Source organism: Somniosus microcephalus, chromosome 9, assembly GCF_052327205.1.
Source record: "Somniosus microcephalus isolate GS21.2 chromosome 9, FLI_Smic_1.0, whole genome shotgun sequence".
Taxonomy (NCBI): domain Eukaryota; kingdom Metazoa; phylum Chordata; class Chondrichthyes; order Squaliformes; family Somniosidae; genus Somniosus; species Somniosus microcephalus.
Window position 1 is genome coordinate 175,283,469 of NC_140995.1, and position 27,165 is coordinate 175,310,633.

The 27,165-nt window shown below is 43.3% G+C and overlaps 1 protein-coding gene across 2 annotated transcripts in view; it reads left to right on the forward strand.

Moving 5' to 3' along the window:
• sgk1 (serum/glucocorticoid regulated kinase 1) overlaps nt 1-27,165 on the forward strand; it is a 123,610-nt gene that overhangs the window by 39,044 nt on the left and 57,401 nt on the right. For both annotated transcript variants that reach the window (XM_085997563.1, XM_085997564.1), the window contains one exon: nt 17,864-18,064. In XM_085997563.1, coding sequence (XP_085853689.1) covers nt 17,864-18,064 — 201 coding nt within the window. The remainder of the gene's footprint in view (nt 1-17,863; nt 18,065-27,165) is intronic.

Genomic DNA, 27,165 nt, shown 5'->3' on the forward strand with positions numbered 1-27,165 from the left:
CCTCCTGTCTTTCTTCATCTAAATCTATCAGCGTAACCCTCTATTCCCTTCTCCCTCATATGTTTGTCCAGCCTCCCCTTAAATGCATCTATACTATTTTCCTCAACTACTCCCTGTGGCAGCGAGTTCCACATTCTCACCACTCTTTGGGTAAAGAAGTTTCTTCTGAATTCCCTATTGGATTTCTTGGTGACTATCTTATATTGATGGCCTCTAGTTATGCTCTTCCCCACAAGTGGAAACACACTCTCTGTGTCCATTCTATCAAAACCTTTCATAATTTTAAAGACCTCTATTAGATCACCCCTCAGCCTTCTCTTTTCAAGAGAAAAGAGACCCAGCCTGTTCATCCTTTTCTGATAGGTATACCCTTGCATTTCTGGTATCATCCTTGTAAACCTTCTCTGCAGCCTCTCTAGTGCCTCTATACCCTTTTTATAATATGGTGGCCAGAATTGTCCACAGTTCTCCAAGTGTGGCCTAACCAAGGTTTGATACAAGTTTAGCATAACTTCACTACTTTTCAATTCAATTCCTCTAGAAATAAACCCTAGTGCTTGGTCTGCTTTTTTATGGCCTTGTTAACCTGTGGCACTACTTTTAGTGATTTGTGTATTTGTACTCCCAAGATTCCTTTGCTCCTCTACCCCATCCAGACTCACACCCTCCAAGTAATAAGTGACCTCCTTATTCTTCTTACCAAAATGTAATACCTCACATTTATCTGTGTTGAAATTCATTTGCCAATTATATGCCCATTCTGCAAGTTTATTAATGTCCTCCGGTAATTTGTTACAGTTCTCCTCAGTATTGACTAACCCCTCCCCTTCAATTTGGTGTCACCCACAAATTTAGAAATTGTGTTTTTGATTCCAAAGTCTAAATTGTTAATATAAATTGTGAACAACAGTGGTCCCAGCACTGATCCTTGTGGAACACCACTACCCACCTTCTGCCACTGTGAATAGCTACCCTTTACCCCTACTGTCTGCTTTTTGTCTTGAAGCCAGCTAGCTATCCATTCTGCTACTTGTCCCCTGACTCGGCATTCTCTGACCTTGTTCATTAGTCTATTATGGGGTACCTTATCAAAGGCCTTTTGAAAATCTAGATAAATTACATCTACTGCATTACCCTTGTCTACTGTCTCTGTTACCTCGTCAAAAAATTCAATGAGGTTGGTCAAGCAAGACTTTCCCTTTTGAAATCCATGCTGACTATTCATTATTATTTTTGGTTTCTAGATGTTCTTCTATTTTCTCTTTTAGTAGGGATTCCATTATTTTTCCTACCACCGATGTTAAGCTGACTGGTCTATAGTTCCCTAGACATGTTCTATCTCCATTCTTAAATATAGGTATTACTTTAGCTATCCGCCAGTCCTCTGGCACTACACCTTTTTCTAATGAATTATTAAATATGTGTAGTAATGCCTCTGCTATCTCTTCCCTAGATTCTTTTAAAATGCGTGGATGTAATCCATCCAGACCAAATGGTTTATCCTCTGAGTCTGATTAGTTTATTTAATATATCTCCTCATTTTATTTTAAATGCAGTTATCTCATTACTAATCTCATCTTCCAATGTCATGTTCACCTGTTCTAACTCCATTCCCTTATCCCCTTTACCTACCTTGTCTCCCCAATTAATATTGGGGTAGTTGAAATCCCCCATGTTTATTATTCTATGGGCTAGAAATTCCCCTCGAGCCTCGTTTGGGGCGCTAAATCAGAAAAGCTGGAAAACTTTTCACTCCAAGAGGGAAGTGGAGTGCTAAATCAAGCACGCCGCTTCCTTCTTGGAGTGCAAGAGGGGGGTAAATTCGTGACCCGGAGTGCACGGGTCAGCAACGCCATGCACTGGGCCGCGTGGCGCTGATGCGTTGCAGGGGCTCTTCCTTGAATTAAAGGGAAGGGCCCCACTATTAGTGTGCTTGATCCTTTATTATCTTTTATCTCTATCCACATAGATTCTATTTCTGACTTGCTGAAAGCTGCATCACTTTTCTCTACTGCCATGATGTTATCCCTAATAAGTAAAGCTACTCCACCTCCCCTTTTTCCTTCACTATCCTTTCTAAATATGTTATACCCTGCAATGTTTAATTCCCGTCCTGATTTTTCTGTAGCCATGTCTCAGTAATCCCTGCTATGTCTGGTTCCTCGCAACGCATGATTGCCTCCAGCTCCCCAGTTTTATTATGGACACTGTGTGCATTGCTGTAAAGGCAGTTTAACTCATTTGTAATAGCAGTTCCTCTCACTTTATTTTTAACCATCTTTTTACACACCTCTTCTATAACTTTATTTATTCCCTGGCCATCAATGTCCTCCCTTACTTTATTCTTTCCTATGCTTCCCTTTCCTGTTTTGTTTATATTTAGGCTGGTTTCATTTCTTGTAGATCCCTCCCCCCATCTTTCGGAGAGCTGGCACAGGAGCGATGGGCCAAATAACCTACTTCTGTGCTGTAAAATTCTCCGATTCTACAAGAAGAGGAACATAGGCACAGCGTTTCCTTGAAGCTGCTCCTGTTCTTGCTCTACTGCTGTAACTTCATTGGAAGTGCAGCGGAAACTCCATTTACATGCATACAGAGGATTACTGCCGCCCTTCCAGCTAAGTTATTGCTGCAGAGCAGGAGCAGCTTGGAAGGAATTCCAGGTCATAATATACTGAAAAATTAAATCTTGACTTTAGAACAGTTGCACTCACCTTACCTCCTGAAGAATGTATTATTATATAGGAGCATTTCTCAGCTTACAATTTTATATGAAGTTGAGTATTTTGGGTGCTTTAAAACAGAAGAAGATATTTTCCTGTTTTTGTACCATGGCATATTGGATCATCTGGGCACAGCCCATGGAAGGAAATCAGGCGTAGAGGATCGCACACCCATACATCAGCGTTTTTTTATCAGTGTGCGATCCTTCCTGCCTGTTTCTCCTCTATGTGCTGTGCCCAGGCAATCCAAAAGCCCAGGTATAACAACAGGAAAATCAGCTCCATTTAGTTTTTCTAAACAAGTTTCTGCATTTGATTAATTTTTGGGGGTCCTGGAAAAAAATGTCAAAAATTATTTGCAAGCAGAAAAATACATTTAAGATAATCCATTGAATCAATTTACTTTTTGGTTAAAAATAATCCGCTTAGGCCAAGATGTTAAGTACATTTAGACGTGATAGGGAATGACATTTTGGCCTTAGCACCATCTGGCTACAGGAGGAATCAGCTTGAGTTCCTTCTCCTGATCATTACTCAGTGACTATTGCTGTTAGAATGTGCGTGTGTGGACATCAGATGAGGGCAGGACTGGACTCATCAATGGCTGAATGGGCTGCTATCATTCACTAACTGGGCACATGCATGAAGAATGGCCATTTGGATGATGTACTGAGGAGCTTCTGGTGATATGGAGTCATACCCTAGCATGAGTCAGCACCTTCAGAAGAGGAAAGGAGAGGGGAGGAAAGGAGAGGAGAGGACAAAAAAGCACGTCATAAATGATTGGCGTCTGTGCGGAGAACTTTCACTTATTTTCTGTGAATGAGTAAGAATTCTATTTTGGCATGCTTTACCTGTTCCTGCAATGTTTAATGTACTCTGACATTTAATCTTCAAGATATATTCTTTGTTTAATAAGGCTATATGTTACACAACTTCTACATTTTTCCTTTCTTGCCCAAGAGTGTTTGATAAAGTGTTGGTTTCAAAAATACAGCATATTTGTGAATCAGTAAAAGAGGTTGCCAGTAAATTGCAGTTGTGTCAACTATTACTGTGCAATTGATTTCAAAACTTTTTTGCCTATTAGTTATGCAAATCGAACAATCCTGTAATAACAGTGTGCCATGTCTATAGGTAGACTTAACCCACACTTATACCAAACATACATGCCAATCATTGGGGTTTCATGCTGACACTCACAAGAACAGGAATTCCCACCTACAGTATACAACGACTGGAATCACTTCAAATAGCAACAGAGCTCGGGTAAGGGACTGAAGGGTGAGAGGAGGGAGGAGTAGAAGGGAGTGAAGGGGATAGGGAAAATCATTGAACAACATAGCAATCCCATTATATACCAGTCCCCAAAACAACTTTATTTTGCTTTACTGCAGCTATCTTCTTGATAATGGTGTGAGCTGACTATTTTACACTGTGGAGGAACGTTGAATCACATCAGTCCAATTTGGACCAAAATTTGAGTAAGCAGAAAAATCTGAATTCCAACCCAATTTAGAATCAGAATCTAAGGCCCAGATTTTAACCCAAACCTCCCGGTGGGAATGGGGTCGGTAACTGGTTAAAATCACCAGAAATGTCTTACTGCCCCGCGCTTGCCAATAATTATTGGGGCAGTGCGGCGCAGCTGAGGTGTACGGACATCTGAGAGAGAGAGAGAGAGAGCTACATGTGCCACTCCCACTGCACCTCTGCCACTTCCCTGGGACTTATCACTTCCACTGTACTGTGGGAGTGCAGACTGCAGAAGATGATGGATCCCTTGAACGCCCCTATCCATTTGCTCCACCAATCTCTCCAAGGTAGAAGTGTGTCATTCCAAGGTGGAGCACAGGGTTGAGCCTAGACCCTGCATGGCAGATGGTTGAACTTCCACTGAAGCTGCAAAGACAATGAACATCGACTCCTGTTGTGAGGGTCTGGCTGCAGCATCACTGGTGGTCACGCTCTCCAGGGTACACTCCAGAGTGTTGATGCCATTCGAGATGACACCACATAGGCTGGAAGTGGGCTCCTCCATAGTTTCAGCCATAGTGCTGAAACTCCTAGGCAGGCCTTCCAATACCTGCTATAACTACTTGTGAGACTAAGCAATTTTCTTCTCATTACTGGGCCCCTGAAGTCTGCATTTCTGTCCTGCTCAGCAGAGCTGGGAGAAGACCACACTCCGACGAGCTGTCTCCTGGACTGTCCCTACCATCAGCACCTTCTGCTGCACACTCCCATTGAGTGTTTCACCATGTGCAAACCCCTCTAACTCTAACCCAGCCAGGGTACCAGGTTCTGTGCAGGTGCTTGGGAGTGATGGAGCATGGGATGGTGCATCCTTAGAAGGATTATCCTCCTCTGAGGTGTCTTCACAATCCAGCTTGATGTAGTGAAGCTGCCTGATTGTGTGTTTTATAAAGGTTCATGTGGGGATGCAAGCAATACTCAGACCCTGTTCAGAGAAGCCCTCAAAATCTCCTATCTGACAGTTCTGGAGGAGCCACTGATTTCCAGCACTTGCTGCTCCAGCTCGGAGAGGTTCATGATGTTGAGTGGTCCTCTCACAGTTGTACTACTCCACCTGTATGCGCTGTCTTGTCCTGCAGAGAGAGAGGATGAGAGTTAGTGAGTTTCTCCTACAAAGGAGAGCGCAGATGACTGGGGCTGCTGCTTGTTGTGCACACGCTGAGAGGGAGAAGAAGCAAGATGGAATCAGGATAGGGAGGTGTGAAATGAAAACTGTGTGTCTGGAGTGTGAAGTGAGGAAGGCGCCATGAAAGAAGTTGGCAATTCTGCAAAGGGTGCCTAGAGAAGAGAGAATGCTGCTAGTGGCTGCTGTGAAGAGAGGAAAGAAGAGGTGAGTGTGCATTTGTAATGCTGGATGAGAGTGCTGGGCGAGGGGGGAAAAGAGTGTTGACATGTGTTCTTGAGAGAGATGGAGAAATGAAGAGCTGTGCTCACTCTTTCTACTCTTGTGAGGTAATTGAAGTGATTCCTGCAGTGGATTCCGATCCTGGGGGTGACGCTCCTAGAGCTGAGAATCTCCGCGATCTCTCTCCATGCCTGGTGGGCTTGATGTTTCGTGATCCTCACTGACTGGAAAGAGAGCTTCCTTCCTCACCCTGACCTCTTCCAGCAGGACCTCCAGAGAGGCTTCAGAAAACCTGGGGGCTTGCCTGTGACTCATTTTGAAGATTCCTCCACCAATCCAAAGCAAAATCTTGTAAAAGGAAATGTAATCTCACTTTATGAGGTGCATTCCCGCTTGAAGTAGGCCTCTGGCTGTCCCAGGTCTGCTTTTTAGTGCAGCGGGCTACCCACTCACCCAGATTTAAAATTGGGGCCCAAGCATCTCGTGGCACTTCATTAGGCTAAATGGTACAACCTATGTCCAAAGAAACAATGGAGCAAGCTGCTTCCTCCTTTTTGTTTGTGATATAATCTTAAACAATCATACATCAGCTGGTAGACGGTTGGAGAATATAACAGGCAAGATGTTCTCTTTGTTGGATGGGGTTTGTGGTGAAAAGGTTAAGTATGGCTTTAAAAAATGCTGGAACCTCACATACTTCTGATGACCATAAAGTGTTTCACACGCAGTGATAATGCCTCTTGGGTCTTCAGTTCCCTTATTAAAGGAACCATAATGTGCAATATTTATCAGGAAGCCAGTGTCCCATGCTCAGGTGAACACGAAATGAGTAAATAGTTCTTTAGGCTTCACTAGTAATGACTGCTCTTAATACATTCTCACATCCTAATTTCACAGACATTTCACAAAGTTAAATGAGATTTAATTCTAAAATTGAACAGGACCTAATGTGAATTGAGCCAAAGGCTGCGAATTTAATGGAGGAGGCGGGATGGTGGCGGGAGAGCTGGTTTCCGGGCTCTGCTCCCACTCCCAGCTGCATCCGCTCTGTAGACGTGATTTTCCCTTGATTGGCCTTGTTAAGCCTGCCCTGTGAGGTTCCCGGCCAATTAACAGGAAGCGGGTCTAATGACGTCATTTGATGACGCATCATCAGCCAGTTTCCTTAAAGGGACCACGTCCACATGAAGTTTGACAGTTGTTCTGTCAGTGATTGACAGCATTGAGGTGCTGCAAACACTGACGAGCACTGCACAAAGGTGAACGCTTTCACCCAGGCTCTCCAATGACTCCCTCCATATGCTTATGGAGGGAGTCACAGTACGCAGGGAGGTTCTCTTCCCTTCCAAGGGCGGAAGAGACCTCCCCAGGACACCAACTACCTTGCACCTCCACCCAACCCCCTCTATCTACTTTGTCACTTCCCCATCTCACTAACCATCATCCTAATGCAAGCATACCAACTAACAACACACAAGGGTAGGCACTTGAGAGGTTTAGCCAATGTCCATGTGGAGTTTCTGGTAATGTGTTGTCATACAGTGAAATCTATTTTTCCAACACTGCCCCTTATTGGACAGATCTGTGCACACCTTGAGAAGTGTCTTACTGAGTTCAGTGAATGTTGAGACATAACTTCCCCGCCCCCCCCCCCCCCCCGCTATAGTGATGAGTATGCATGGAATAGCTTGGACATTAAAGGGATGCTTCACGGTGCTGGTGTGGGATGGTGACAATCTGGAGCATCATGTGGCAGCCAGGGTTTACAACGTCAAGTGAAGAAAATCTGGCCATGGTGATGCCATCGCTGGCCTCCCGGGCAGCAATGTTGTTAGGGGCTGATGTCCTGTGTCCAGTGCAGCATCAGGTGATGGCGGAGAAGGTTGGTGATGTTGGGGCCGATCGTGGAAGGATTCGGAGGACCAAGGTCTGATTTTTTCAAGGGCAATGATGTTGCTGGAATAGATGGCAGCTGTAGGTGAGATGACAGATGCGATCTGTCACTGGTGAGAGAGGTTCTCCCAATGAGGTGGCACTGGACATACAGTTGGATCGAAAAACTTGTAAGCTAAAGAAATCTCTATATGTATTAAAAATGCAGTAACCAACATTTTCTGGGCTCTGAAACTTACCATCTGCAACATAGCATCCTTGAGACCACTTCTGCAGCTGTCAGCTTTTCACAAACATCAGAGCAGACTCAAAACACGCCAGATTGAGCTGGCGTGTTCCCCGAACAGCGGGTAACCAGTGCGGGAGAAGCTAAAATTAGAAGTAAGCCTCAAAATAGTCTTAAATTGGCTCTTAATAAGCCAGTTAACAAGCTGAATTGCATCCCCGCCGCTTGGTGTCGGGTCAGTTCTCCGCTGACAGACCCGACACCTGGGAGACTCGCGTGGAGGCGGGTTGATAGTGGGTTTCCTACCCGCTGTCAATCTTTGCTATTTTGACAGCGGACCCGCCTCCAAGCCCGCTCCCTTAGCGCGATTAAATTCACGGCCAAAATTCTGATATTTGCAAAAATCTGAATCTTCATTCAGTTCAGATCATTCAGACCCTGCACCACACATTAACAAGAGGCCAGTTTGCATTATTGGTTCCTCCTGTGTGCAGGTCCCATTTTAGAAGACTGAAAACACAGTCTGCTTTTGTAAAGAAAAACATAAAAATTATTTATTAATGGTTATTTTCATTATTATGGGTTAATAATTCTCTGGTGAGCTGGAGGGAAAAGAGTGTTTCTTGTCATTTTAATAGAAGGGAGTGAAGGTGTTTCTAGGCTTCCTGCTAACTGGCAGTCTGCTTTTGTTTCAGATTTGATATTTGGGACACCTAAACTTTGGGTGGTCTGTATTGAATACTATGACTTCCATAGCTCAGTTAAACAGGACTACATAGGATTTACGGCACAGAAACAGGCCATTCGGCCCAACCAGTCCATGCATTCAAACTATGCAATGCAATGCAGTGTAGTTTGCGAGGCAAAACTTTTAGAAACTTAACCATGGTGATATTGACGTCAGCTTGCTCTGTGTTCAGGGTGCGAGGGATACTAAAGTTATTTGGTGCTATAACTAGAGTTGTAACTTGGATACATTCTGCCCTTTGTAAAGATTAGTGCATTCCAACTTGGACTTTCTCCTCCTTTACTATTCTTAATCGCTCAAGGTACAATTCGGCTAAGTGATTTCACTTAGGCGCAAAGCCTTGGTTTCCAGTTGAATCACATTAGATACAAATGAGTAAACAACATTGGTAGGAAAGTGATGTACATAAATACTAGAATGAAAATGCATAGTCAATATTAACCTACTGCTTTATTAGCAACTGCCGACTATGTCTGATACCTTACTGCTAAATGGCCAAATGTACTTCTTTTGCTTTCTTTCATTTTCTCCCCATACATCTCTTCCGAAAGTAGCAACACGGGTGTACAGTTGCATCTGCAGCAACTCCCACCCACCCATGCTTCACTCAGGTCCTTGCTTTTTCACATATGAACATGGATAGCAAGCGTGCTACTGGACTAATGCTTGTGGGGGGAGCTCATAACCGAGCCTAAACCAGTTCTCATCCAACCACCACACATGTATTTTTGAATATGATATGAAGTGGGAACCCTGGCCAGTGTTCACTTTATCTGACGCAGAGACACTAAAGCTAATTATAACTCCCCCAGTGACTCCACCGCAGGGATCAACTAAATTAGCATAGATAAAGAATCGATTCTGGAGCCTTTCCGACCTGTGAAACTTCAGTGCCACATATCCAATGAGTAATCAGGGAGGCAAAGTGCTCTTCGGACACCTAGAACCCTTTTATTTAATGCACTGAGAAACTAGATAATGGCCCAGAAATTCGGATCTCCACGGGTGAGTACGCACGGGGTACTCACCCGTAGGCCCAATGGAAGTGCCGGTTTCCTGCATGCACTGCGCATGCGTGGGAAACCGGCACTTCCATTCCCCTGAAAGCAGGGGTTCAGAGGTCAAACGCGTGCGCAGGAGGGGCTGCGCGTGCGCATCAAACTTAGGTTTTTTTTACAGGTTTTCCCGAGAGTGTAAGTCTCCAGAAGTTAGAAATGTAAAAAGCAGGCGTAAGGCCTGCTTTTTACAAGGTAAGTGGTGAATTAATTAAAATTAAAACATTTTTTACGCAAGGTAAGTTTATTTTTAGCCCCGTTAGAAAATAAAATTATTTTTTTTTAAATTTAAATTATTATTTAAAATAGTTATTTCATGTAATTTATAGTTATTTAAAAAATGTGATGGTTTTTTAAAAAATTTATTTGAAGATTTAGTGCTGTTTTGGGGCCGTAGTATTTATAAGTCTTGACAGCACTTCCTGTCAGACTTATGAATGGAGCATTCCCTGCTCCGATTGGCTCCCCATGGCCCACGTGATCCCAGGTGACGCATCGAACTAACTGCGCCCCTGGGATACGCAAGCACTGCGCGCCGGCAGCTGGACCAGGCCCCGGATTGGAATCCCACGGGGGCCCACAGCTCAACAGCCGGCACGCAAGGTAAGTGCAGATCGGGGGCTTGCACCCGCGGGAAGCCCCCGACCCGAATTTCTGGGCCATTATATGTTCAGAACATTTTTGGCTGATTTTTTTTTTTCCCCTTGCTAACAATTTTACCAATGAGTAGATTCTGCGGGGTCAAATTTCTGCTTGTTTCCGTTAGTTATATCAGCGCAATCTGGGCGGAATCGGCCAAAACAGCGCAAAAGATTGGTGAATTTTAAATGTGAGTTACGCCCCAAACCACCCTTGCGCTCGTGTTTTCCGCGATTCTTTGTGCTGCTTCAAGATTCAATTCGCCCAGATCAGGCCCCGCCCACAAAACTGGCCACGCTCCCAGGTCGAGATTGCGAGATTCCACCGATTGTACTGGTTCGGAAAGGTTCTTTAAATTGCCATAATTTTCTTGGGCGCACAGGCACTCGTAGGCACGTTTTTAAAGTTTTTTCATGTCAAAAAATATTTAATTTACTAAGAAACTGGTTAGTGTACGCCAATGAAACTATTAAATGGTTCAGTATAGTTTCTTTAAATCATTTTCAGTGATTTTAAATCGGGTTACCCGCAGGTGGAGGACTGGACATCCTTATTAAAAATGCTTATTTTTTGTGAAAAACTCATTTTCAGCTGTATTAATAAAACTGCTCCAGGTTGCCACTCTTAAATACAAGGAATATTTTTTAATGCATAGTAAAAAAAAAAAAACAATTATAAAAGAAAGAAAGGCTTGCATTTCTATAGCGCCATTCATGACCATTGGATATCCCAAAGTGCTTTACAGCCAATGAAGTACTTTTGAAGTGTAGTCACTGTTGTAATGTGGGAAACGCGGCAGCCAATTTGCGCACAGCAAGCTCTCGCAAACAGCAATGTGATAATGACCAGATAATCTGTTTTAGTGATGTTGATTGAGGGATAAATATTAACCAGGACACCGGGGATAATCCCCCTGCTCTTCTTCGAAGTATTGCCATGGGATCTTTTACGTCCACCTGAGAGAGCAGACGGGGCCTTGGTTTAATGTCTCATCCGAAAGACGGTTCTATTAGGCTGCCCAATTGCACTGGTTCGTGGAAGATGTTAAGTTTATGATTATGCAAATGAGTTTGAGAGAAAACTTGAAGTGTAATCTAACCAGCACAATTCCAAGCTCGTTTTGGACGCAATTTCCCATTTTTACCCAAAGTGGAAACTCTACCCTCACCTCTGTAACTCAGGGCTTTACTGGAATGGGTGCCAGCACAATCAGCTGCTGTTAACTATCACTAACATGACAGACTGAAATGTTAAATACTGACATACAGACTAATGCTGGCAATTCTTTTACTGCAATGAATAAATTTGTACATTTATGAATATAATGACAATTGATTTCAGGAACACTTTTATAACAAGTTCACTTTTTAAAAGGCTAACAATATAGTTACTGATGCTGGTGCGATACAATGGCCCTGATATTTACTCAGAGCTGTGAAGAGAGCAGAGGGGAGGAGATCCGGACAGGAAACCTGGAAGTATGGGTTTCCCGAATGTCCTGCAGTATTTAAAAATATTTTTCAGTAGGTTTACCGCCCGACAACCGGCCTGATTGACAGCCAACATTAGTTAAAAATAAAAAAACCTTTTAAAATTGGACGCATGCAGCCTCCTTAAAGACTTCAGTGCCCGAACTGCCTCTTGAGAGCAGATTGGTCGCCCGCCTCCTGACGTGCCTCCGTTAAAGCTGGAAGTGGACGGGTTGGAGGTCGGTTGGAGTCGGGTTTGAAATTTAAAAAATGTTTACTTCCCACCTGAACCAAATCCACCCATTCTTGGGGGTTAAAATTACCCCCAATATATTTATTCAATGAATGACAATGTCTGCATAAATATCATATTGCACGGGTATTCATTAGTAATGTACTATTTATCCAATGAAAGTGATATGAAATGTCAGTACTTGCATTGTACTTAAGACTTTTGCTCAATGTCATTAAAACAAATATCTGTTAGAAGTCTTGCATCTAGCATGGACTTGATGCTGGTCACACTCACTTCCTGTGGTCACACTATGGTTGTCACACTTTTGCTATCACAGTGTCACAATTACACTCTGTTAATTGGCTCAAAGTAAGCCAGCAGCAAATCACAACTGAAGAGAGAGGGAGGGAAAGTCGAGGAAAACGGCTAGAAAACTCTCAATGAGAAACTACGATTAACTTTTGAAAGCAACCAATCTTGAATGACATAAGAACATAAGAAATAAGAGCAGGGATAGGCCATACGGCCCCTCGAGCTTGCTCAACCATTCAATAAGATCATGGCTGACCATCGACCTCCACTCCACTTTCCCGCCCGATCTCCATATCCCATGAGTCCAAAAATCTATCTCTCAGCCTTGAATATACCCAAAGACTCAGCTTCCACAGCCCTTTGGGGCAGAGAATTCCAAAGATTCACAACCCTCTGAGTGAAGAAATTCCTCCTCATCTCAGTCTTAAATGGCTGACCCCTTATCCTGAGACTATGCCCCCTAGTTCTAGACACTCCAGCCAGGGGAACCAGCCTCTCAGCATCTACCCTGTCAATCCCCTTCAGAATCTGACTGGCCAAGAGAGCCTGTCAATTAAAAAAAATGTAAAATCAAATAAAAATGAACCAACTAAATCACTCCAAATGCTTTTTGAAAAAAAAAAATCACCTTCAGTGACTGAAAGTTCTAATGGCAAAAATAAGCTTTAAAACAAAATAAAAACCTCAAAGTTAAATCTTTAACAATAATGGCCCAGAAATTCAGGTCGGGAGCTTCCCACGGGTGCAAGCCCCCCGACCTGCACTTACCTAGCGCGCCGGCCGTTGAGCTGTGGGCCCCCGTGGGATTCCAATCCTGGGCCTCCTCCAACTGCCGGTGCGCAGTGCTTGCGTATCCCAGGGGCGCAGTTAGTTCGATGCGTCCTCTGGGATCACGTGAGCCATGGAGAGCCAATGGTAGCAGGGAATGCTTCATTCATAAGTTTGACAGGAAGAGCTGTCAAACCTATAAATACTATAAGCCCCAAAATATCACTAAAACTTTAAATAATTTTTTTTTTTAAATCACATTTTAAAAATAACTATAAATTACATGGTTGCAGGGTGAGCAGGGCTGGGAGCTTAACATACAGGGGTATTCAGTATTTAGGAAGGATCGACAAAAAAGAAAGGGAGGAGGGGTAGCATTGCTAGTAAAAGAGGGGATAAATGCAATTGAAAGGAAGGATATTAACTCAGTTAATACAGAATCTATATGGGTGGAGCTAAGAAATAGCGAGGGGCGAAAAACATTAATAGGAGTGGTATATAGGCCTCCAAATAGTAAAATAGAGGTTAGGGAGGGCATCACGAGGGAAATTAGAGAAGCGTGCAATAAGAGCACAGCTGTCATCATAGGTGACTTTAACTTACATATAGATTGGACTAGCCTAATCAGTAAAAATAATGAGGAGGAGGAATTCCTTGAGTGTTTAAGGGATGGTTATCTGGATCAATATGTCGAGGAACCAACTCGGGAACAGGCTATATTGGACTGGGTACTGTGCAATGAGAAGGGACTAATCAGTAATCTTGTTGTACGGGGACCCTTGGGTCAGAGCGATCATAACATGATCGATTTCTCACTCGAAATGGAGAGCGAAGAAATTGACTCAGAGACTAAGGTCCTGAATTTAAACAAGGGGAATTATGATGCCATGAGACGGGAACTGAGTAGGTCTGATTGGACAACGTTCCTGAGAGGACTGGAGGTAGATAAACAATGGCAAACATTTAAAGATAGAATGACAAAATTGCAAAAATTGTTTATACCAATCTGGCATAAAAGGAAATCTAAAAAGGTGACTCAACCGTGGATAACAGGGGAAATTAGAGACAGCATAAAATCCAAAGATAGGGCGTATAAAATAGCCAAAAAAAGCGCCAGAGCGGAAGATTGGGAACAGTTTAAGATAGAGCAAAGGAGGGCAAAGGGCATGATCAAGAGGGGCAAAATAGCTTACGAAAACAAGCTGGCGGAAAATATAAAAACTAACTCCAAAAGCTTTTATAAATATATCAAAAGGAAAAGACTGGTGAAAACCAAAGTTGGTCCATTGCAGTCAGATACGGGGGAATATATAATGGGAAATAAGGAAATGGCAGATCAACTAAATGCATACTTTGGGTCAGTCTTTACGAAGGAAGACACAAAAAACCTCCCTGGGATATCGGGAAAAATAGGGACATTGGCAAAGGAGGAACTGACGCAAATCAATATCTCTAAGGATATGGTGTTAAGGAAGCTAAAGGGATTGAAGGTGGACAAATCCCCAGGGCCTGATAACATGCATCCTAGGGTACTGAAGGAGGTGGCCCTAGAGATAGCGGATGCACTAAGGATGATTTTTCAGAATTCATTAGACTCGGGAACAGTGCCGATGGATTGGAGGGTAGCTAACGTTACCCCACTATTCAAAAAGGGGGGTAGGGAAAAAACAGGTAATTACAGACCTGTAAGCCTTACATCAGTTGTGGGCAAAATGCTGGAGTCCATCATTAAGGATGAAATAGCGGAGCACTTAGCAAATGGGGACAGGATAGGACAGAGTCAACATGGATTTACAAAGGGTAAATCGTGCTTGACTAATCTATTGGAATTTTTTGAGGGAGTAACTGGTAGAATAGATGGGGGAGAGCCAGTAGATGTGGTGTACCTGGACTTCCAAAAGGCCTTCGATAAGGTCCCACATAAAAGATTAGCATGGAAAATTGAGGCTCATGGGATAAAGGGGAAAGTTTTGGCGTGGATAGGGAACTGGCTGTCAGATAGAAAACAGAGAGTTGGAATAAACGGCTCATTTTCTGAATGGCAGGCAGTAACAAGTGGGGTACCACAGGGATCTGTCCTGGGCCCCCAGCTGTTCACAATTTACATTAATGACCTGGATCAGGGAGTCGGATGCAGCATTTCCAAATTTGCAGACGACACTAAACTAGGAGGTGGGGTGGGCTCAGAGGAAGAGACCAGGAAGCTCCAGAGCGATTTGGACAGACTGGGCGATTGGGCGGATAAATGGCAGATGCACTATAATGTGGACAAGTGCGAAGTTATCCACCTTGGGTGCAGGAACGGGAGGGCAAATTATTATTTAAATGGCAATAGATTGGGAGAGGGGGAAGTACAGAGAGACCTGGGTGTTCTTGTACACCAGTCACTGAAGGCGAGCATGCAGGTGCAACAGGCGGTCAAGAAGGCAAACGGTATGCTGGCCTTCATAGCAAAAGGGTTAGAATACAGGAACAGGGATACCTTGCTGCAGCTGTACAGGGCACTGGTGAGACCACACCTCGAGTACTGTGTACAGTTTTGGTCGCCTCATCTGAGGAAGGATGTTCTTGCCATGGAGGGGGTGCAGCGGCGATTCACCAGGCTGATACCAGGAATGGCGGGAATGACCTATGAGGAGAGACTATGTAGTTTAGGGATGTACACACTGGAGTTTAGAAGATTGAGAGGGGACCTCATAGAAGTGTATAAAATTCTGACAGGTCTAGACAGACTGGATGCAGAAGGAATGTTTCCCTTGGCGGGTGAGAACAGAACTAGAGGACATAATTTAAGGATAAGGGCTAAACCATTTAGGACAGAGATGAGGGGGAATTTCTTCACTCAGAGAGTGGTGAACCTGTGGAACTCATTGCCACAGAGGGCAGTGTACGCCAGCTCATTAAATATATTTAAGAGGGAATTAGATATATTTCTACGGGCAAAAGGGGTTAAGGGTTACGGAGAGAAGGCGGGGACGGGATACTGAATTAAAGGATCAGCCATGATCTCATTAAATGGCGGAGCAGGCACGAAGGGCCGAATGGCCTACTCCTGCTCCTATCTTCTATGTATCTATGTATCTATAACTATTTTAAACAATAATTTAAATTTTTGAAAAAATTAATTACATTTTCTAATGGGGCTAAAAATAAACTTACCTTTCTTTAAAGTATTTAAAAATAATAAACCTGTGGAAAAAATGTTTTAATTTTAATTAATTCACCACTTACCTTGTTAAAAGCAGGCCTTGTGCCTGCTTTTTAAAAGTGTAACTGCTGGAGACTTACCCTCCCGGAGAAACCTGCAAAAAAAACGTAAGTTCGATGCGCACGCGCTGCCTCTACGGTGCACGCGTTCCACCTGTCATCCCCTTCTTTCAGGGGAACGGAAGTGCCAGTTTCCCGCGCATGCGCAGTGCATGCACGAAACCGGCACTTTCATTGGGCCTACGCGTGAGTACCCAGTGAGTACTCACGCGTTGGGACCCGAATTTCTGGGCCATTATGATTACATTTACCTATTGGATTATCGTTTGTGTTTTTAATATCTTCATTAAAGTTTTTAATTCAAAGTCTCATCCTGTCTCAAAAGCCTAGGCTTTGACTGGATATTTTCCCCAAATAGTTAAAGGGGGTTACTAACTGCATCCGTGCACAATTTCCCAGCATCCGTGCACAATTTCTCAGCGTGTAATCTGTGCATTCTGAGCATAAGTAGTTTGTCCCAGAATATATCAGTTGCTTGACCCACCCTGTGAAGATTTGTGAGTTGCTTTGCTTTTTCCAAAAAAAATCAAGATATACTGGGCTTTGAATTCTGAAAGTTTTATTTCAAGCAAACATCACATTAAAAAAATGAATAGCTGCTCTTTTTCTATTAAGAGCAGTTCAATTTTATCTCAGACAGTTGGATGACGCCTGTGATTAACTACACCTGTCTATCTTTGTTGACATTTAGAAATAAAACCAAATACTGTTTTCTTGAGAATGGATTTTTTTTCCTCAGTGGATGAGTTGAAGAGGATTTCAGTTTCCCCCCCTAAGATGTTTAGTTCTAGTTAGAAGATGAACTTGAATTATTGTGTTCTTCCTGATTGGCTTCTGTCCATGTCAATCACAGCAAATCCTTCTCATCCACATCTTGGCTCAAAATTCAATTAAAAAGTACCAGGATTCCTCTCCCCAGAAGTCCACCTCCAGGCTGTCCACTCCTGGACCACCCCTCCCTAAAACAGCTTTGGTGTGCTCAGACCAGATGCTCACAGACCCCAGGGCATCCTTTGTAGTGCTCCCTAATATCAGGAGTTCCACCAAATGCTTCCAAATCCTAGAAACTTTCTCCCACTGATGCCAGATCCTAGTACTTCCCTCAATGCTCTCAGATCCCCTCTCCACATTGCTCCTGGATACCAGAGCCTAGACCTTCTTCCAAGTTCTCCCAAACCCCAGGGCTAATTAATCAATGTCTCTGATAATACTTGGAATAACACCCTTGTTCTTAGAAAACAAAAGAACAGGAGTTAGTATAATTTAAAATGTATTATGGGGATTAACTTGTGAAGAAGTGGTCACTGAAATAATTTGTTAATGCACATACATGTTCATTGCTTGTTTATTTTGTTTGTGTATGCATTCGGCTATGTATGTTTTACAATTGTGGCCTTTTCCCAAAGGTTTTGTCTTGTGTTCATGGCAAATGGATAGCTTCGTGTTGTGTATGGATTAACCCCAAATTGCAATATTTAATTCACGAGTGTTCATGTCGGATGCTCACCATGTTCTCCTGCCAAATGTTGAACTATCTGAGTCTGATGTAGCTAATTATTCCTGTTGGTTTATTCTTTAGTCTGAAGAAATGGGAAACTAAGTCTGGTGGCCATGCAAATAACCATTAACCATTAATTTTTTGTATAGGTCAAAACATGGAAGAAGAGTGACAAATTCAACCCAGAAAAAATGCTGGCAATAAAGACAGATGATCCAGGTTCCTGTGCATCTCAGATGGGCAAAGTCCCTAAATTAGCAGCTCAGTCATCCATAATGGAATGTCACTGTTGCCAAGGGAATATCACCCATAAAACTGATGGATCGTGGGAAACCAGAAAAAGCACCAAGGTATAGCTGTTAAAATTGTACAAACCTAATTTAAAGAGGAACTGTCTTAATCAAAATTGTATGACATTTTTTTGTTTGCAAAAGAAGAGCCTTAGAACGTTACCTGCAACTGATACCTTGACGTGGGTCACTGACATTTATCTCATTGCATCATGAGTTTGCAAACAAGAAATAACTTGCATTTATATAAAGCCTTTCATGTCCTCAGGGCAGCCAATTAATTACTTTTGAAGTGCAGTCACTGTTGATTTATAGGCAAATGCAGCAGCCAATTCATATCAACCCCACGAATGGCAATGAGATAAATGACCAGTTAATCTGTTTTGGTGGGGTTAGTTGAAGGGTGAACCTTAGCCAGGACACTTTGGGTGATAGTGTAAAATGGGCAATATCGATTCAGTCGCCTGTTGTATATCTCCCGAAAATCAGGAGAAATGTACAACTTGCGGCTGAATAGATAATCCCCATTTTACACTATCACCCAAAGTCGAAATTACCCCCCAGGAGCACTTCCTGCACTTCTTCAAATAGGACCATGGTGTGGTGTATGTGCCTTTTAAGAGCCCCAGGTGTGCGTAATGCCGGTAATTGCCACTTGGGCTATATAAGCCTGTGTATTGTGTATATCCTTTAGAAACCCCCCCCCCAGACTTGCTTAGTAAATACCTATGAACCAACTCCTGTCTTCAGTGTCTTTATCTACACACGGACACTACAGTGGCGATGAAGTGGAAACGGACTTGCCTGCAATTCGGCAGCACCTCAAGGACATCGATTCCTCCAGCGTCCAGAAGACTCAAGGAAGTAAGAGAAACTGTGGTTTCACCAGCTGGCCAAGCTGGTGACAGGTACTGCGCTAATCCTTCCTGGGCGTCAGGCTGGAGCTCCAGCGGCGGGCTCTACAGCTGAGACAGGCAGCAAAATCGGAGGCAAGCAATAACGGACTGGGAGGGTGCACTCGAGAGACGGCCGGCGCAGCAAGCAGGTCAGCGTTTAGACCTCCGTCGGGAACGAGTCTCCAACAGTGAATAAACGGAAACCACAGTAAAACAGCGTTGTTATCGGTAGCAGCGGCGGGAAAGCGCGGGAAGCGCCATATCGTTGCTACAGAGAGAAAAAAAAAGCGCGGGAAGCGCCATATCTTTTCTGAAATGCCTAAATCTGGTAATATTGAGGCTTTTGATGGCGAAATAGAAGATTGGACCACATACGTGGAAAGAGTAGAGGTTTATTGCACTGCAAATGGAATAACAGATGAAAAAAAAGCTTCAGTACTTCTGAACTTAACGGGCGCGAAGACATACGGGCTGTTACAAAATTTAATCACTCCAGCCAAACCAAAGGACAAGACTTTTAAAGAAATTATTGATACCCTGCAGGAGCATTTAAACCCAACACCGCTGCTGATAGCGGAACGATTCAAGTTCTTCAAGAGAAATCAACACAAGAATGAAAGTAACGCTGATTACCTAAACGAATTAAGAAAGCTATCAAAGTACTGCCAATTCGGAGCAGGACTATCGGATTATCTTCGAGACAAATTTGTTTGCGGTCTCTTAAGTGAAGGAACACAAAAAAGACTGCTTTCTGAAAAAGATTTAACATTGGACAAAGCTTTCAGTATGGCTGTATCATACGAAGCAGCAGCAAAAGGAGCTGCAGAGATACAACAAGAGACACAGGACTTCGGCACCCATCAAATGACACAGGAGTTCGGAAGCTGTTATCGCTGCGGCAGATCCACCCATAACCAGAGGGACTGCTGGTTCAAAGGCAAAGCATGCAGGCAATGTGGTAAGATTGGACACATTGCACGGGTATGCCAATCTGGACAAAATAAATCCACTGACAGAAAACAAAAAATCAATAAAGAAAAGTACAGGAAGGTACAAATGATGATGGACAATAGCTCCGAAGACCAGAATAGTGATAGCGACTCCGGAAACAAGAGACTAAGCTGTCTCAAATTACATAATGTACTTGCCAAAGAGGATTACCAAACCATTTGGGTTACCCTCACAATAGCAGGGTCCCCAGTTAAAATGGAGCTAGATACAGGATCAGCTCTAACCGTAATAAATCGACGAGATTACGAGAGGCTATTTTCGCATATACCTGTAAAAGACACATCCATTATCTTAAAAACATATACGGGGCAGAAAGTCTACCCCAAAGGAAAAATAAGGGTGCCTGTGGTATACAACGGCAAAGAAATACAAAAGTTGTATTTATACATTCTACAAGATGGTGGTCCACCGTTGTTGGGATGTGAATGGATAAGGAAGATACATTTAGACTGGCACTCCATTCAGGCACTGACGGTGACCAGTAAGGAAAAAAACAATAATGACATCATACCTGAACGATTAAAAGACATCTTGGCCAACGCCAAAGAAGTGTTTCAAGAGAAACTAGGAACCTTGAAAGGCATCACCGCCTCAATAAAAGTGGAAGATACAGCAATTCCAAAATTTTTTAAGGCAAGACCGGTGCCATACGCAATACGTCCGGCAGTCGAGGCAGAGCTGAAGAATTTGGAAAAGGCAGGCGTATTATCCAAAATAGATTGGAGCGAATGGGCAACACCCATCGTTCCAGTCATGAAAAAAACATTGAAAAATAACTCTGAGGAACAGAAAAAAATTTGCATCTGTGGGGACTTTAAGGTGACTGTAAACCCGGTCTTTCACACGGTACAGTATCCTCTTCCGAGGATAGAAGATATTTTCGCCTCACTATCTGGAGGGAAACGTTTCACAAAAATTGACTTGGCACAGGCATATCTACAGATGGAGGTTGAGGAGACCTCTAAAAAGTATCTCACAATAAACACACACAAAGGCCTGTACCAGTACAATCGACTGGTTTTTGGAATAGCATCAGCTCCAGCTATCTGGCAAAGAGCTATGGAGCAAGTCCTGCAAGGGATTCCGGGGACTCAATGCTACCTAGACGACATCCTTATAACAGGAGAAAACAACAACGAGCACCTTGCCAATTTGGAGCAGGTGCTCACTGGGCTGAAAGAACGGGGCCTACGAGCAAATCGCCCCAAGTGTGAATTTTTCCAAAATCAGATATATTGTGGCCACATAATTAATAAAGAATGGTTGCATAAGTCACCTGAAAAAATTGAAGCAGTTATAAAAGCCCCAGCACCTGAAAATGTTTCACAATTAAGGTAATTCCTGGGATTAATAAATTACTATCATAAATTTTTACCGAAATTATCAACTATTCTACACCCTCTTAATGATCTTCTACAGACAGGAGTGATTTGGAAATGGAACGAAGACTGTAAACGTGCCTTCCATAAATGTAAAGACTTAATCACATCCGAGAAATTTTGGCTCATTACAACTCATCACTACCAATCAGACTGGCGTGCGATGCATCCCCTTACGGCATAGGAGCGGTATTGTCCCATAGATTCCCTGATGGCTCGGAACGGCCGATAGCTTTTGCGTCACGCTCATTGAACTCAGCTGAGCGTAACTATGCCCAGATAGACAGGGAAGCACTCAGCCTGGTATGGGGAGTGAAGAAATTCAACCATTACCTACACGGACAAAAATTTACCTTGCTGACTGACCATCAACCCCTCATCTCCATATTCAACCCTAAAAAAGGTGTCCCCATTATGACGGCACAAAGACTACAGAGGTGGTCCCTTTTTCTAGGGGCACACCAATACAACATTGAATACAAAGGGTCAAAACAGCATGGGAATGCTGACGGTTTATCACGCCTACCGTTGCCAACGATAGAAGAGGCACCTACAGTAGACCCAGTAGAGATATTCCACTCTACCATAGTGGGATGTCTACCGGTGACAAATTCTGCCATTGAAAGGGAGACAAGAAATGACCCTACTCTCTCACGGGTCTACGATTTAACAGTGAAGGGATGGCCAGCACATGGCGAACCACTGTTGCCAGCATTCTCGCAAAGAAGAGAACAGCTGTCAGTGTGCCGAGGAACCTTGATGTGTGGATCCAGAGTGGTGATTCCACCCAAACTCCAGGATAAAGTGCTAAAGGAGCTTCACGAGGGGCATCTGGGTGGAGTGAAAATGAAGAACCTAGCTAGGGCGTTTGTATGGTGGCCAGGTATCGATGGAGACATCGAAGACATGACCAAGAGCTGCCTAGGATGCCAGAAGGTCCAAAATGCTCCGCCACAGGCCCCTCTACATCCATGGGAGTGGCCCTCATCTCCCTGGCAAAGGGTGCACATCGACTTTGCTGGTCCATTTATGGACTCAATGTTCTTAATCGCAGTTGATGCACACTCCAAGTGGCCGGAGGTAATAAAGATGTCCTCCACCACCACGGAAAAAACCATCACAGTATTAAGGACCATATTTGCCAGGAATGGGCTGCCGGAGCAGATATGTTCTGATAATGGACCGCAATTTGTGTCCGAAGAATTCAGAAAGTTCTTAAAGAACAATGGGGTAAAGCACTACACGTCCGCCCCATACCATCCCGCCACCAATGGATTGGCTGAAAGGTTTGTCCAGACCTTCAAGAAGGCCATCAAGGCCATGGGTAATGAAGACGTAAAACTTCAGCACAAGGTGGATAACTTCTTATTTGCATATAGGAATGCAACGCATATGGTTACTAACCAAACTCCCGCCATGATGTTCTACAATAGAAACCTAAGATGCCGGCTGGATTTGGTCAAGCCCAACATCCGAAGGGACGTGGAGAACCGGCAGTTTCAGGGCATGAATGAAAGGCCAACTAGGGCCTTCCAGATAGGCCAACCGGTTTTGGCCCGGGACTACCGTACCGAGAAATGGCAGCCTGGAACTATCTGCACACGATTAGGACCACTGATGTATACCGTGGACATCGGAGACAGCATAATAAGGCGCCATGCTGACCAAATCATCAAGTCATCCGAAAAGGGACAACCTACACCACCACTCTATACATCTAACGATGAAGTAGAGATACCCATATCTACCTCCGATCCGGTGATACTGGAGCCCGATGAACCCGACACTGGCCTTCAAGCCGAATCAGCCTTGCCAGAAGAACCTACTACACCACCAGAAACTACTACACCCCCGAGGCGTTATCCGGACCGAGTCAGGAAGCCTCCTGAGAGACTAACTTATAATTAATTAATACAGCAATGTATATTATTTTGCATATAACATGTAATTAATAATTACTTAAAATATGATGTACTAGTTAGCTAGAAGGGGAGGAATTGTGGTGTATGTGCCTTTAAGAGCCCCAGGTGTGCGTAATGCCAGTAATTGCCACTTGGGCTATATAAGCCTGTGTATTGTGTATATCCTTTAGAAACCCCCCCCAGACTTGCTTAGTAAATACCTATGAACCAACTCCTGTCTTCAGTGTCTTTATCTACACACGGACACTACACATGGGATTTCTTTTATGTCCATGTGAACAGACATACAGGGTCTCAGTTTAACACTGCATCCAAAAGATGGCATCCCCGACAATGCAGCACTCCTTCAGTACTGCACTTAAATGTCAGCCCAGATTACGGGGGTGAATTTCCATAAATGCCGTTCTTCCAGGATTTTCCGGCGAGGTTACAGCAGAGCACCCTCACGGAAATTCAGCCCTTATCTCGTCAAGTCCTGGAAAGGGTCTAGAATCCATAACCTTCAGACTCCGAGGTGAGAGTACCACTCTACAGAGTCAATCTGATCTTGAAACAAACAAGAAAAGGTTTTCCAAACATTTTTTCATGAAGGTGGTGGCCTCTGTTTCCACTATTTGTAATGTTGCAGGATCTGTTTCTGGTTTTGTTGAGTCTGGACATGTGTGTAGAACTTTTATGTTGTACTGCCTTTGAGAGCCATAATTTGCATATAATACAGTCAGGAGTCTTATAGTTTCTCTATTAATGAGGGAATTATAAACATTGCCTTCACGTTAATGAGTAAGTGTGACAGTCAAGCATGATTTTATTTTGTATTTATATATTTATCAGAAAATATTTAAGCAAAGTGTTATAATAATCTAGGTTAATTATATACACCAAACAAGACATAAAAGCCAAGTTATCCCAAATGTTGCTAATTTACAGCTTAGGTCTGGACCTAGATACATATCTATTGTTTTAACTGGGCAATCTGGTAGCTAATTGGTCCTGAGTCCCCCTGACCAGATTTAATTATGTTCCAAAGGACAGGTGGTCGCTATTTTCTTTGATGGATACATGTTAGTTTAGATTTTACGAATCTGCGCTCCTGGGGGACAGAGTTTTTCGGAGGTCAGTCTGTCTCTGCAGGTGTGCAGCAAACGTATTTAAGTTATCCTGTTACCTGTTAATGAAGTGAGTTATTTATAAATGATCAGAAATGGACTTTGCACATGGGGATGAAAACAAGAGAGTGTGGGCTAGATTTTAACTATCGGGTGGCCGACTGGTGGAATGTGCCAGCTGGCCACCCCAATAGTGCCAGTGGGAGGCCTGGTCCATTCCGAGGGCCAGGCCTTATTAATATATATGCGGCAGGCTTTGGGTGCCAAACAGGTGTCCCGAGGCAGCTTGCCGGCGCAATATCAGGTGACCTAAATGTATATGTCTGGTTATTGTGATTTCTAGGCAATCCGTGTAAGCCAATTACAGTTTGATAGTCATATCTGACAAGGCCCAAGAGGATACTATAGATCATTAGCAGAATGAATTGTCATCTGAATATATTAAGTTGCAGTGCTTTATATTTCTATTTAAATTCTAACGGTAATATAATTCACCTTGTAGCAATGGACACAGCCACATTGGTTTTGTCTACCATCAGGAACTTTATTACTTGTAATCAGGGATTTCCTATTGAAGAGTGGAGGAAGTCAATCCCCTCCTAGATGGGCCATGTTCTTTCATAAATGTTAACTTGATATTCCATTTAATGTGGTAGGCCACACCACTATGACCCAGTGGTAGTAATGTCTCAGACTATTACACAAGATTGATTTTTTGCTATTGAAGAATAGTGACATTTGTTTTACACAAACTTCAATGATTTAAAGTGCTGAGGTAAGGCTGGATATCTCATGAATAATTTGATTTATGTGCAACCAGCTCTGCTAGTAATTTAATATATACTTTGAAAGAGGGGGATTGTCATACATCATTATGCAGATGTATGCTGGAGGATCCTAAAGTGGGCCTTGCTTTGAGATTTATCAATGTCAGTAGCAAATACTTCCATGTACTTTGACAGACTTCACCAGCACCAGAACAAAGATTTTGACAAAGATAAATTGGCCATCCCTTGTGTAAACATGGTGTCATGGTATTGTGGAGAATCTAAAACGCATTGACCAGCTAAAATTAAAAAAAATGATTGAAACAGATAAATGGGAGAAAAAGATGGATAATTCTGAAGTATAGAGATATTCATTCGCCAGCACTGATGTCTAGCAATGTTATGTAAATAGTCTGAAAACGATACCATCAAAGCCTATCATTTCAGCTTTAGACACAATCATAAATATTAATCCTTGCAGTGATGTTTTGTAGTTCAAAGTACAAATATCAGGATTTATGCTTTATTTGTTAAACTGATTGGACAATTTTCCTGACCCATGTCCCAGGGAAAGGCCATGTCCCTGCACAGAGGTCAGGAAAAAGGGGCAGAGACCTAGTTCATTGGATCACTGCCCCTTTTCCATAGCCGAGGAATGGCAGGGCTTTCCTGAGGACAGAACTAGCTCTGTGCCTATTGTGTCACAGGCCCATAAGAGCTATACAGATGAGGCGAGGCAGAGCTTTACCAGCCCACCACCACGTTTTCTGAGACTATCGCCTGCCAGGTTTCCGGTGCAGAGGCACCCAGAAAATATGGCACCGTGGCCTTTCGCCAAACCCCCGTTGACTGGAAGGTTCATGAGGAATCCAGGCAGCAGGCTGAAGATTGTCACGTAGGTTGGTTTTTGCAGCTTCAAATTTTTCTGCCCCTTCTGCCCTAGGCCTTGCTGTGGGTTCGGAAACCTACACCGGGGATGTCCCGTTTGAGCCTATGTGATGTGGACACTAGTTATTAGGAGGTCCATTTTTTAAATTTGTTCTTGGGATGTGGGTGACACTGGCAAGGCAAAATTTATTGCCCATCCTTACTTGCCCTAAGGACAGACCAGGTGGGGTGGCAGGATCCTTGAACGAGTTCAATATTTATGACAATCAGCAAATTTTGATAATTACCCATAGAATATCAGAACGCATTAACACCATCCCTTGACCTTATCCCACTGAATAATGATTCCACCAGTTAGAGTATGGAGCCAATGAGAGGTGTTAAGCTTCAACAGCAGCTGCTTGTATCTCTGCAGCCCATTCATAAGCATCAAACCCTGGATATATAAATGTATGGTATCGTACAGGCCTCTGGGTAATGCAGCTGTCAATAGATGAAGAAGACCGAATGATGAAAGAAAGAAAGAAAGACTTTCCTTTATATAGTGTCTTTCATGACCACTGGACATCTCAAAGTGCTTTACAGCCAATGAAGTACTTTTGAAGTGGAGTCACTGTTTTAATGTGGGAAACACGGCAGCCAATTTGCTCACAGCAAGCTCCCACAAACAGCAATGTGATAACCAGATAATCTGTTTTTGTTGTGTTGGTTGAGGGAGAAATAATGGCCAGGACACCGGGGATAACTCCCCTGCTCTTCTTTGAAACTGTGCCATGGGATCTTTTACGCCCACCTGAGAGAGCAGACGGGGCCTCGGTTTAACGTCTCATCCAAAAGACGGCACCTCTGACAATACAGAACTCCCTTAGCACTGTGCTGGAGTGTCAGCCTAGCTTTATGTACTCAAGTCCCTGGAGTGGGACTTGAACCCACAACCTTCTGACTCCGAGGCGAGTGTACTACCAACTGAGCCACAGCTGACAAATAAGATGGAGCTATTAACAGTGGTAGCTGATGATTAGACTCGTGAGAAACTAACTGTAAATGTTGAGTTATCTCCAGTAGTGACACATTGAAGTGATTAGCCCCATACTAGACGATTCAGACAAAAGATCTCTTGCAATCAATAAGGAGCAGCTAATTCATCTACAAGCAATTGCCAACTAGAATGTTCCTAATTCATTATCACCAA